This window comes from Mercenaria mercenaria, chromosome 15, assembly GCF_021730395.1.
Source record: "Mercenaria mercenaria strain notata chromosome 15, MADL_Memer_1, whole genome shotgun sequence".
NCBI lineage: Eukaryota > Metazoa > Mollusca > Bivalvia > Venerida > Veneridae > Mercenaria > Mercenaria mercenaria.
Window position 1 is genome coordinate 39,763,375 of NC_069375.1, and position 13,814 is coordinate 39,777,188.

At 34.3% G+C, this 13,814-nt stretch overlaps 1 protein-coding gene across 1 annotated transcript; it reads right to left on the minus strand.

Annotated features, from left to right (window-relative positions):
- Positions 1–835: 835 nt before the first annotated feature.
- LOC123561215 (sodium-coupled monocarboxylate transporter 1-like) lies at positions 836–13,558 on the minus strand. The gene is made up of 15 exons (XM_045353461.2): positions 12,698–13,558; positions 12,317–12,382; positions 11,577–11,628; positions 11,100–11,167; positions 10,451–10,605; positions 9,051–9,191; positions 8,590–8,719; positions 7,354–7,442; positions 6,908–7,032; positions 6,487–6,557; positions 5,749–5,835; positions 5,216–5,484; positions 4,010–4,110; positions 3,474–3,583; positions 836–1,216 (listed from the first exon to the last, which is right to left on the minus strand). Exons 1-15 carry the CDS (start codon positions 13,103–13,105, stop codon positions 1,058–1,060), a joined length of 2,031 nt encoding a protein of 676 aa, XP_045209396.2. The 5' UTR covers positions 13,106–13,558; the 3' UTR covers positions 836–1,057.
- Positions 13,559–13,814: the final 256 nt, after the last annotated feature.

Consider the following 13,814-nt stretch of genomic DNA (forward strand, 5'->3'; position numbering starts at 1 on the left):
AGGCAATGATCACTTTTGTATGGTTTGGTGTAATTCCTCCTGGTGGAATCGGAGTAGTTGCCCAGACGAGGTAAAATTCAACAAGGGTCATAATTCTACTGTAAATCACTGAACCGAAACTTGCCAAACAAGTAGAACAATGAAGCTTGGCACTGATCCCTCCTTTAAAGTTTTATGGGAATCCGCCAAACAATATAAGAGAAGTGGCCAAAACATCATTACATTTGGCAAAGCAAGGGTCATAAATCAGCTGAAAATCATCAAAACTGAAAATGCCGAATGCTGAATAATGTAGATTTACACTGATCACTCCTGTAACTTTTGAAGGAAATCTGCCCAATAAATTAAAAGAAGTTCCTAAAACGTCATAAAGTTTGATAAATCAAGGGCCATAAATCGACTGAAAATCATCAAACCAAATAATTCCGTTGATATGCACAACAAGGCTTGAAAATGACCACTCATGTGAAGTTTGGTGTAAATCCATCCAGTGATGTCGGAATGGTTGCGTGGATAAACTTTGTGACAGACGGACGTGGGAGACATAATAATTGTAAGAAACACATGTACTGATTTCAACTTTATTTTCGTAACAAAATAGATCATAAAATTTACATTTTGTGTAGAAATATGTGCGTAGTACATTAGTGGAACTTTGTCCCAAGATTTTCAAGACAAGCTAATTCCCATATGGATGAAAATAGCTTGTAGTAATTTGGTGTTTTTTTTTCAATTTTGTTGGACAGATAAGGGTGCAGTTTGATATCCTGAAAACTGATTTGCATCTTCTTATTTTCATTTTTTTTTTTTTTTTTTTTTTTTGCACTTGTTAGGAAATTATTTCGTCTAAAGTTTCACGCATCACTTTTTGATAACACTTTATATCACATTTACACAAAATTTAAAATTTACTGAATGAAAGCAAAGCAATCCTGATACATGTATCAGCAATGCAGCGTTTTGTCTTTCATAAAATTCAAATTCAGTATACAAGGTATATTTCAAATACTTAACGCGCTACATGTGTATAATATACATTAATTCAAAATTATAAACGTCATAATTTAGTGCCATCTTCAACAATTTCCGCTGACGGATGTCCTCCATTTGGTAAGTGTGTCATGCGCAGACCAGTGTCATTTCCTGGTTCAAAACTGGCATTTACATAAACAGACTTTTCTAATTTAACATTGTATGGCTCTCGTCTTCCTGGTTTCTGTAAAAAGAATAAAGTAGAAGTTAAGGTAGTGTACAAGTAATGGCATTCGATTACATTTTCTGCGGATGTGATTTCGGCAATCTCAGGTTTCTATGGAAATCATTGCTCGTTTTAGCTACTGTTACGGCCGATAAATGCCGAAATAACAGAAATCTCACGGAAATTGTCGATTGTCATTATGGGTCTACTACCTTAACACCATAAATATAGCTTAATATAATAATATACATGATGGTTTCGTGTATGCCTTGGGCTGATTTTTTCTTTGTTTTCCGTACGATAATGGCAAAAATCGACTGAAAAAAATATGGTAAGCTTCTTGCACTACGGGGAATCACATGATCAAAATAATCTCTAAACAAAAGTTATATTTTGAAAAACATGAAAACAATTCCTACCAGGATAAAATATGAAATTTAAACATAGCCTAACATATGACTAATGAAAGTTGTTAAATTATCATGTAGTTGACACTAATGACAGATATCCTGTAATTACAAACACTAAGGAAAATTAGAAGTATCAGTTTCTTGAAGTGTTCAGTCCAGATAATCAGAAAGTGATTGTGATTGAAATCAATTTAATGTAGTTTTAGGATAAATCTATGTTGCCATATGATAGGTTATATTTTAGATTTACAACAAAAGTTGCTTCAATATTATCCCATAATATTCATAAATTTATTTTAGTTTAGAGATTATTTTGATCATGTGATTCCCTAAAGTGTTCTTAATCAATGGTACAGATAACCACAATTATTACACGACTCGCTATATAAATCGCCAGTTCAAATTTTGTGCTGTATAACCAGTCTATATTCAACAACAACAACAACAAAATTTATTCAGCATTAAGTAATAGAACATTACTTCTAGCCTACATACGGGTGTAGTGACAAAAACAATGAAAGCTTTACAACTCCAGTTCTACATTTGTAAGGGAAATGTGGACTTTTAATATATCTTTAAGCAGAAGCTTAAGTATTACGATAAGTTACTAAAAACAATAACATGTGACTATTTATTTGTCTAGTTCTTTTCTACGATTATTTGCGAAATATATATATATATTGACAGATTAATAATATCTTTCTTGTTTCTAGACATTAAAAGATTATCAAATTTTTGCAAAGTTGGCCAGATAAAATAATATGACTTTAAGAATTTCCTACGTAAATCTGAATATACAGGGCACGTTAACAGAAAATGATACTCGTTTTCTACAGTTTTTGATGTACAAAATTTACAGATTCTTTCTGATCTTGAAATATTGTAATATCTTCCCCTCTCTATTTCAAGACTATGTGAAGATAAACGAAATCTACTAAGGGCAATTTTAAATCGTTTTTCTAAGCTATAGTAATCAAGATATGGTTCGAGAGTAAAATTATGTTTGAACCTAGAATATGTTATTAATCTCTGTGAGTTATTTATACGGCATACCAAGTTTGATGATATTGATCTAATATTCTTTGTTTGATAAAATCAAATACCGATATATTTTGATAGTTATGAAGATAATGCCACATATCAGATACGCCCAGACTGTCCAAAATAGTTTTGATTTGATGCGCCCAGTTCTGACCATTATATGTTACATTGTTGTCTGTATCTTCCTTTAGCATATTAAACATTGCTTCACTAAACTATTTTCACCTAACTTTTGAATTTTTAACCAGTATCTAATCATGTTTATAATAATGTCTTTTAATTTTCATGGGTTCCCTGCCAAGTTCACCATATAATCCTGTCAGATTTGTTGAATTATTAGCAACAAGAATTTTTCTACAGAACTTTGTATGGATAAATTCTGTATCTTTTCCATCTACGTCCCCCCGCAACCCCCCCCCCCCCCCCCCCCCCATACTTCTGAGCAGTAATTAAGAACTGAGGAGACCAACGTATTTTTCACTTGTTTTGAATTCATACTGGTAGAAAATAGAGAACAGTCGATACAACGCTTTTGATGCATGATCTGCTATAGTTTTTTGTGTACGCGACCAATTGCCATTCTTAAAGAAGTATATACCTAAATATTTAAAGGATGATACCACTTCAAGTTTATCTTCGTATAAATAAAAGATAAAATTGGTTGGTCTCCCTCTTACTCGTATTCATTTTTAAACCAAAAGTATTACTGGACGTTTCTACGTTCTTTAACATACTTTGCAAAGTTTCAGGATTGGTGGAAAATAATACTTGATCATCGGCGTAAAGTATCAGAAACAAACTAAGCTCATTGATAGAGAATATACCTCCATTTCGAATCTATGGATTCTTTTGCAACACATTGGCAGGTAGCAGCATACACGGTCTACCACTCTGTGTATCAATGTTGGATCAACATTGTCAGGGTCGTTAAAATCTGAAACAACACAACGTATAATTATGTTATGCTATAAAACTGTAATTATTCAAGACCATGTATTGCTTTTTAATATGGTTAAGAAGCACTACCAAGATGGTTTTCTTATTAAAGAACATGCTTTTAGAAGTAATATATTATGAATTTTATACGTTTGAAATAAAAATAATTTTGTTGAAACCAGCTGTGTGGAACTAAATTTAATATCTGACGTTGTCGGACGCTAAAAACAGTGAGTCATAACCCTAAAGTCTTGTCTGGAAGAATGTTTCTCGAAAATTATGTTGCGCTTCCTTTATGTCTCAAGAACCAATTGAGAGAACTCGGCGTAGCTGTACTAACATTACAGTTTGCTACAGTTAAAATTATAAAATTATACATAAAAATGTTTATAAAATTGAGAAGGGTTGAAAGGGTGAAAATTACCTGTAAGGATAGATGTGATTATTGTTACAATAGTTCCTGTGATTAAAGAAATAAGGACAGCAAACAAAGCATACCAGAGGTACGATAGGTGGTAAATCCATCTGAAATAGAGTAGACAGATTACGGTTATACTGATAAAATAATCGCCGCACCATGAGAAAACCAACATAGTGCATTTGCGACCAGTATGGACCCAGTCCAGCCTGCGCATCCGCGCAGTCTGGCCTGGATCCTTACTGTTCGCTAACGGTTTCTCTAATTGCAATAGGGTTTGAAAGCGAACAGTATGGATCCTGACCAGACTGCGCGGATGCGCAGGCTGGTCTGGATCCATGCTGGTCGCAAACGCACTATGTTGGTTTTCTCATGGTGCGGCTCAAATAAATTTCATGAAAAAAGCGCCAAAAACTTTTGACACAGTAACATCACTTACTAATACGTTCGCAATATCTGCCGATGTCCTAGATTTAAGATAGTATGAGACAATAACATGCTGTATTATATCCAATTTCAATAGCCAGTGAACACATGTTCAAAAGCAACACACTGGCAACGCGTTGACAGTTTTTAGTGACAGAGATGAGTTTTACAAGATTTGCATGCTTTTAAAGATTATTCAAAGCGGATCAGTTACAGTGTGTACGCCTTTGATAGACTAGTAAGGTGTTTTCTGAAACTGTTTCTCATTTAGTTGTGTTTTGTTATAAAACAAATATCACATTGCTTTTTGTGGGACAGTAATTTGGGCCTAATTCGGAGTAATACTCTCAGCCTGGGCTCCACCTTAATTGACTGAATTCTCCCCATGTTGGCAATTTTGAAGCACGGTACAGACATGTGAACAAGCGATACGGTCTGGACATCTGAGCATGGACATTTTAACAAACGGCACGGTCCAGGCGTTTAAACAAAAATGTTCCTAGAAATGTGAACTAGCAAAACGCATAAATCAGTTCCATAACAACTACTTTGTTCCCCACAAAAGGTACTTTTGATAATGATTAGAAAAGTAATAACACTATGTGCATATAGTTAACGCATGCAATAAAATTGTTTCAACAACAAACCATATAGGCCTAACTAGAAAGTACTCTTTTGCAAGCCGAGAACTAAACGGCTCTGGTTTGGTGTGTAGATTAATTTGAGTTCAAATAAAACCGATAACTGCATCGTCGTATAAGTTGAACTGTTCAAATAAAGACTTACAAACTGTCATCATCTATCTGAGACGACATGGACGTTGTTCCATTTATTCCTAGTGACGTAGACATCGTCGTCGTTAATATGGTTGATGACGTCATATTTTCAGTCAACGTGAGATTATTCGCTATTGTTTGAGCACCACATGTAGTATTGAAATTTAAGCACATGTCAGCGCTTACATGTTTAATTTCAGGTAGTGGTACGAGGACAGTCCCTCCAACCCCGACCCAGAAAGTCAGCACCGCGCTTACAATAAGGCCACATAAAGCACCCTGAAAGTATACGCCACTTTAAATATTTTTGCTTTTGTTGCCATTTTCGCGGACAGTTCACGTTTAGCTTTTGTTGGTTTAGCACTCACCTTGACAACAAATGTATTTGGATATGAATAACTTGTCTAAATATTATGTCTTTCATTTCCATCTGATTTAAATAACAATGTACTACACTGATATCTCTTCCAAACTAATTAACTTTAAATAACGGGAAATACAAAATTTAATGTATTATAACACTAGAACTAAAGGTGAAATTACCCATTCATTAATCCACGGAATGAAGAGACCCGAGATAAACAGTCCTAGTAAAGGGCCGCCTACCATACCAAATATACTCAACATTATCTGAAATAGAAAAACAACAAGCAGTCAGTAACACAAATTATTAGCTCCTACACTTCTTATATAATCGCCGGTCAAGTTTATGCTATATGACCAGTCTATATTCTAGAAATGCTTTCTGGAATATAGTCATAAAGCCATTCTTTTAATCTTTGACAATTTTATTTCTGTTAAGACGTCAAATATGCTAAGGGTGACATGACACTATACAGTATTCTAAAATGTCCCATCAACAAAAGAAATGCCTAAAGATCCTCAGTGGAGAAAAGATCTCGGAAACCACCATTAAGCCTAAAAATTGTTTGTTTCCGGTATCCCGACCTACCCTAAGTTTTTCGCCCGACCCTAAATGTTTTATGATCTTGGATATTTTTTTTCAACTTTTTATGCTTTAAACATGTCGATCAATGATGTTAGAAATCAACTTACTGGTGCTCTAAAGGCATTACCCATTGTTTGTATTCATCTTTTGACACAAAAAAAAACGCTCGAAAAGTCCCACTGTATAAAAAAAAAAATCAAAAAAAAATAATTTACGATCTACCTACCCCAAGTTTTTAGCATGTTATCGGAAACAAACAGGCCTTATGTCTAAAAGTGTAAATGAATGTTTTAGTTCGTTTCTCAACAATAAGTATAAGTTTCAACATGAACCTGTAAAACTGTTTGCCCAAGGAACTGTGAAATGAAAGCCACACCAATTACAACTCCTCCACAGAGTAATCCTGCAATTCAACAAACAGAGACATGGGTAATTTACAGAAAATCGTTTCATCACATCATTACAATTGGTATTTTGTAAGAAGAAATGCACATTTCATCAACAGAAACGGCTGCGAATACAATTCCAAGACACAACAATTTCTTTATTTGCTCGGCAGTTAAGAAATTCATGAACAGGTGCTTTTTTAGTAAAAATACTTAATAAACTGGCTGTAATTAAATAAGTCAAAGAATAGTAACAATGATTCTTTTAACTCCAACAGTTAACAACATTAATTGGATTAATCAATACAATCAAGAAGGGGATGAATTACATGATCAGGTTTAAAATTTGTGTGGAGACATACCTTACCTAGTAATTTAGCAAGTCTTGCAATTGTGGTAGGCGATGGTTCTATATCCATCATTTCCCAGAATATCTTAACAATGTCCTCCAATATCACTATAGCCAAAGCATTCAGTCCGGATGATATGGAACTATATATAAGACAAGTTAAATGGCATTTAATGTATAGAAAATGAGTAAAGGCACAGAAAAGAGATGTAGTTGTCTAATTTTTAGTTACTGATACATATCGTTGAATGCTTCAATTCCTGATACATGTTGTTTGTATCGTTCCGAAATTAAAGCCTGCAAATTTTGGACATATGTTATGTATGAAAGTCATTAGTCTCGTCACTTGTCACATTTGCGTTTCTTTTTTCGGTTTTCTCTTTGCTTTTTTATCGTTTCTTCCATAATCATGTGAATATTTGAAACAGCACTCTTATAACGAAGATTACCGTCATACAACTTACCTCAAAGAAGCGCTGAATATACAGGCGACAAACAGGCCCGATAAACCGGGTAGAAAGGTCAGCTTGTCCATCACCAGGAAGGGCAATAACTATGATTGAAAAGATATTACTTATTAGCGTTTCATCCAAACGATCTATTCACTTACATAATTTATCATATATGATTAAGATTAAAACTGCAGTATTTATCAACATGTCTTTTGACCAGTGTTGACATCAGCGGTTTACAACGTTACCGATTTTGGAGAAACTTGCTTACGTTCTAGCAAATACTCTACTATAAAAATGTAACAAATCTTAATTGTTATATTTAAGAAATAATAAGTTCCCAAACGTGGTTTATCGTAGAATAACCCGAGTTTTGAGTTCTTATGCGTAAGAATATATCACGAAGGCCGTAGGCCGTAGGCCTGAGTGATATATTCTTACGCATAAGAATGACAAACTCGGGTTATTCTACGATAAATCACACTTATTATCTCGATTCTAACACGACATTCTAGTATCAACAGTGTTAAAAAACATGGTAACTACTTTTTACAACCGTGCTATGCACCTGAATCGGATGACGTCATTGCACGCGAGATGTTTATTGAAGAATAACCCGAGATAGATTTTGCTCTACATGTATGTAGGTTATTTGCTGGTCGTGTTAGAATTGTGAGTAAATATCAAAATTTAGCTTGTGTTTCGAAGAATTCAGAACAATAGTGTTAGTATAACAGAAGCTTGATCTTGGACGTTGTAGTCGGCTCCCATGGATTTTGACAGGCCTAGATCACATGCGCCATAAAAAATTCATACCAACCGAGTGTCATAATGAACCTTTCATATTCTTCCTTTAGTGTAACGAATTTTCCAGGGCATGAATATCAGGCAGAGGTAAAGTGGGCATCGTCTTTATACGTAGTGCAATACGGATTTTAATTTTTTACAGTTCGTACTAATTTGTGAAGTACAAGCATATTTGAGCAGTGCCATGAGAAAACCAACGTAGTGGCTTAAAATTTGCGACCAGCATGGATCAAGACCAGCCTGCGCATGCGCGCAGTCTGGCCAGGATCCATGCTGTTCGCTTTCAAAGCTTATTGTAATTAAAGAAACCGTTAGCGAACAGCATGGATCCTGGCCAGACTGCGCGGATGGGCAGGCTGGTCTGGATCCATGCTGGTCGCAAAGCCACTATGTTGGTTTTCTCATGACACGACTCATATATAGAATAGAAACATGTTTTACCTGATCTCGGGCATGGACATGTCCAAGAATGTATGGATCACAGGAATGGTATGTTGCATAGATAACTATCCCAACAACACACACCAGAGTGGAGAGTATCAGAGTTAGTGGGAGACTGAGATACAGTGCCCTGTAAAAAATCACTTTTTGCGCATAAGGAAATGTGCAGATATAGTATTCAACATCATTTAAAAAGACATACATTCTGAAAACTTCTTTTAATGTTCATCCTACTCATACAGAATGTAACATTTATAAATAGGCCCTACTCTGAAATGTCAAAAAGCAATAAGCCAAGTAAACGTGCTGTTTTTATATATAGGCCTACTGAATAACAGGTGATACCACACTCATAAAAGTATATTAACATTCAAAAGCAAATATTAGATGGTTTTGGTGAAAATAAAATGTAACTGATACGATGCATTTACAAAAGTGTTATAAATCATGTAAATACAAACTTTTGTGAATTTCTTGGATCTTTGATGGCCAAGTATCTTTGTATCATGGTTTGATTGGCAGCATAAATAGTCAGCTGACCTACGAATGAACCAATCAAAAGAGCCCATACTGAATGACGTGTAGTCGGGTCACCACTCCAGCTGTAAGGACAATTTGAAATAGATCGAATAAGATGTTAACTATTATTTAAAAAAAATACATTGTTCACACAATATATTTTTATACATTTTATATAATGCAAGTGGTATTAAAAGTCTATACATTATATATTTTAAACCTATTCGTTCCTGGAAGACGTTATCTATTTGAATATTTTTAATTACGCATATGAGAGCTGATATCGAATGTTTATGTTTCACCGGGATGCATTATTACCTGTTTACTGAATGGAGTTTAGGTCAATAGTCAAAACTTTGACTACTGACCGCCAAGCCATTCAATGAATGTTTTATTATATGGCATCAGAAATTAATTTTGATATTTTTTTCTTCAAGTTTCACTTTTAGCCCTTTAAAAATTAGTACTGAACTACAGAGCAGTTAATAACATTAACTATTGCCCGTCGATTTATAAAAGGAGTCATGTAATAACGCAATATGATAAACACTCATGTTTATTGCCTAGTTTGTTTCTCGTTTCAAATGCATCTGAGACGTGTTACTACCTTTTCTCTTTACTTAACAGTGCCTTGCCATGAGAAAACCAACATAGTGGCTTTGCGACCAGCATGGATCCAGACCAGCCTGCGCATCCGCGCAGTCTGGTCAGGATCCATGCTATTCGCTAACAGTTTCTCTAATTGTCATAGGCTTTGAAAGCGAACGGCATGGATGCGCAGGCTGGTCTGGATCCATGCTGCTCGCTAAACCACTATGTTGGTTTTTATATAGATGTTTTGCAATTATAACAAAACCATTTACCAATGACCGCATTTACAAAATACATTTTCAACACAATTGAAACATTAAGCAACTTTTGTCTCGCCAATTTAGTTATTCTTGATTAAAAAGATGTTATTGGTGATTCACAGCTCCGTCGAGCTGCGCCAAAGTTATAGTGATTTACTTAAAACACTTTATATTGCTCAATCTTTTTTGAAACTGGCCATTACACAAACTTACACGACTTTCTGCAAAGAAGACGTGTTAAATACTGATACTAATTTAACATTAGTATCAGTATTTAACACGTAACAAATTCAACATTCGGCATGCGATATTATCAAGATTTCTTACTGTTGTTCACCTTTACTTGTTTGTTTATTTTGCAATGTGAGATCTACATTTTAAATCGAACTCGTTTCTAATTTATTCACACAAGTTTCGAACGAGTGGTTTTTAAAAACAACAAAAATATATATTTCCAGTTGATTGAGAATTGAAGCACTACTAGGGCTTACTCCAAAAAGAAGATTCTGCCTCCATTGTACGCTATATTCCAGACGTTATCAATTCCACCAAGGTCTTTAGAGCCCTGGGCTGTCACAGCAATAAGTCCTGCCATCACTACAAATGTTTGAAACGTGTCCGTCCATACAACTGCTCGCAGACCACCCTAGGTTAAAGGTTTAAAACATGAATTTGCTAAATAGCATTTCCTTTTTTCAAACTTTTTTTTTCTGTTTATTTTTCAAAGGCAAACTATTGTCGATATTTGCTAATAAAAATGTTGTTGTTGTTGTTGTTGTTGTCATCGTTGTTGTTTGCTAAATTATCAAAAAACTAATAAGTTTCCAGTCATATTTTACCATTATACTAATACTAAAAACTATCAAAATGCCCAATAATCCCACAATGCGAGTATAACATTTTTTTCTAAATATATAGACACACCTTTTTAATCTTTTTTTTTTACAAACAGTTTCAAATCTACTCAACTATTGAATTATTCGAGAATACCATCTAAGAAAGATTCAGATCGAGTTCAAGGACCATCTGTGATATCCTATCAAGACTTCTGTGTGTTAATGGATAGGGTGTTAATTGGAGTTTGCATGGTTTCATAAAAATTCTAGATATAGGGCATAAAAAGTGTGTACAATGCCTCACCAGCGCCGTGTAGAATGTACACACAATTCCTATTGACACAATAGATAGTTCCAACGATAGGCCTGTCACTGAAATTGAGTAGATGGTAATGATAAGTAAATTTAAATAAAAATATTAAAACGTTAGATTTATACAGCAGTTCAAAAGTATCCTATTCATATCATTTTTTCAAAACAAAATAATCACACTATCGTATATACTAGTTAATCACTTTTTCACTGCGTCTTTCGACTGTCTGATCTTATATAAAAAATGTATTTATTTGTTAAACATTTTATCAAAATGGTCTGATGGACGTTTCAAAATGAATTTCATTCAGCTATAGTGATTTTAACATTTATCTTTCAATGTATCAAAAGTCGATTGAAAACAATATTTCGGCTGTTTCAATGAAAGGAATAATGAAATGTAGTTAATGAAAGGAATATGTAGAAAAGTATATTGGCTTCCGGCACGTGTATTGTAAGCATTACTTACCTTGGTTTAAGGCAAGTGCTGGAGCATAAAGGACCACACCCATATACAGTAACTGAAATGTAAAGAAAACTGAGTTCAAGTACTATCTCTTGAAAATATTAACTCTTAAAAGATCAGTTAAGAAGAAAGAGAATACTTTCTAGACAATGTGTATTGAGAAAAGGTAAGTCAGTTAAAAAGAAAGACTTTGAACACTGTCTAGAAAATGCACGTTCTGAAATGATAAGTAAGTTAGTCTATTCACTGAAATATAGACTGTATATATCTTTTGTAAAGAGAAAAACACACCATTTACAACTCCACAACCTTCTCCAAGCGTTATAATAGGCAAATAGAAGGGGAAAAATATTATTTTACCAGTCTACCATCCTTCGACCTATTTTTTTTTTCTATTTAGTGCATGAATATAGTACCTAACACATGTATACAACGCTAGAGTATAGACCTTTTTACGATGCTACTGGTTGCTCTGATGTTTTACCGGATGTTTTAATTTTAATGCGAATGTGCTCTTTACGTGTGGCAAAAGAACACTTGAAATAATAAGTCTACCTACATGTAAAGTCATCATTATATCAAATACCTGGGAAAAAAACAAGAAAAAAAAGTCTGAAAAATACAGTTTACCAAATACAGTACAGATATCTGAGAAAATACGTATAAATGTCTCAGAAAATAAAGCTTATATATCTGAGAAAATAAGTAGAAATGTCTGAGAAAATAGATATAACTCAACATACCATATTAAGAATAAATATGAGAGATGCACAAACTCTTGTCGCTCTATTAAATCTTCGTTCAAGATACTGAAAGTAAATGCAATTAAAAATTAATAAATTAGCAAGTGTATACTATTGTACTAAAGGAAATTACACCCATTCCCCCCTAAACCCTGAATTATTTAATATAAAGAAACGTGCGTCTATATTTGTCTACTGGTGGAGAGTACAACCTGGCCAGTTACAGATGCACCATATAAAACATTAATCTTTGTTGTATAATACAGTTATATGCGTTTTGGGCTTAAGGATAAAAGATGTTTACATTTGATGTCGGGATACAGAAACAATAAAATAACATTTAACAAGATATAAAGATACTGAGTTTTCAAAATTGTTTACCTCATACGCACTAGTCAGACTAAGGTCATGAAAGAACGGTAGAAAAACGTGATTCGTTGTGATCACCGTCGGAATCATTGCCAGCCCGGCAATCCAGTAACTTGTATTGTTGTTATACATCTCCGTCGGCGTCCCAAGAACAGTAATCGCCGACATAAAACTGGCCATTAAACTCATGGCTATTGGAAATATACCAATATCTCGTCCTCCCATTAAAACGTCATCAGCGGTTGCATTTCTCACACTTAGATATTCTTTCACGACGTAGAAAACTCCTATCCCGGCGGATACGACAAGGACTGCAGCAAAAAGGACATAGTCCACCGCTGAGAATGTGCCAATTTGGTCACCTGGGCACAGCTCGCACACTGCTTTACAACTATGAAAATTTGCTTCTTCTAATTCCATGCTTTATAACTTAAACTATGCACAAAATGACATGAAATAATAACATAAAATTTGAGCTTCTGAAATTATTTATTTCTCTAATTCCAAGGTTTGTTCACCTCGGTACTTATGAAGGTTCTCTTAATTAAACTAAATCACATCCCTAAATAAATATCCTGGGTAAACAGTCACACGAGTGCGATATTTGATTTCCAGTCAGTAACGTCGATTTGAACTCGCAGAAAAATAATCAAGACAACATGACTGCACAATTTAATTGAACTTTTATTGACTGAAATTTCAATTACATTACTTCAATTGTTTTTATCTTTTATCCATAAAAGTGCCACACATTGATAAGACTGGTTGGTGAAAAACACTCGAAAAGAAGAAGAATTTTCCTCAAATCCATTCAATACATAAATAAAGTCTACATAATATTATACTCATGTTTGACAGATGGCGATTTGTGAAATTTTTATCTTGGCATACCACGGTCGCCTTATGAGATAAAACTAAGAGCTGACCACATAGATGTACTTCACTTCTGAGCGTCCAAGATAAAGACAAACATGTAATTTTGCTTTTCCTTTCGCCAGTTTTGCGTTGAACTTTATGTTAAAAACAGATCAAGCAGCTGTTTTTCAATAGAGAACATGCAGAACATGGTTAGGAAACTCGGCACATTTTTAATATTATTTGAATGAAAATTCAACTGCGTGGTTTCAGT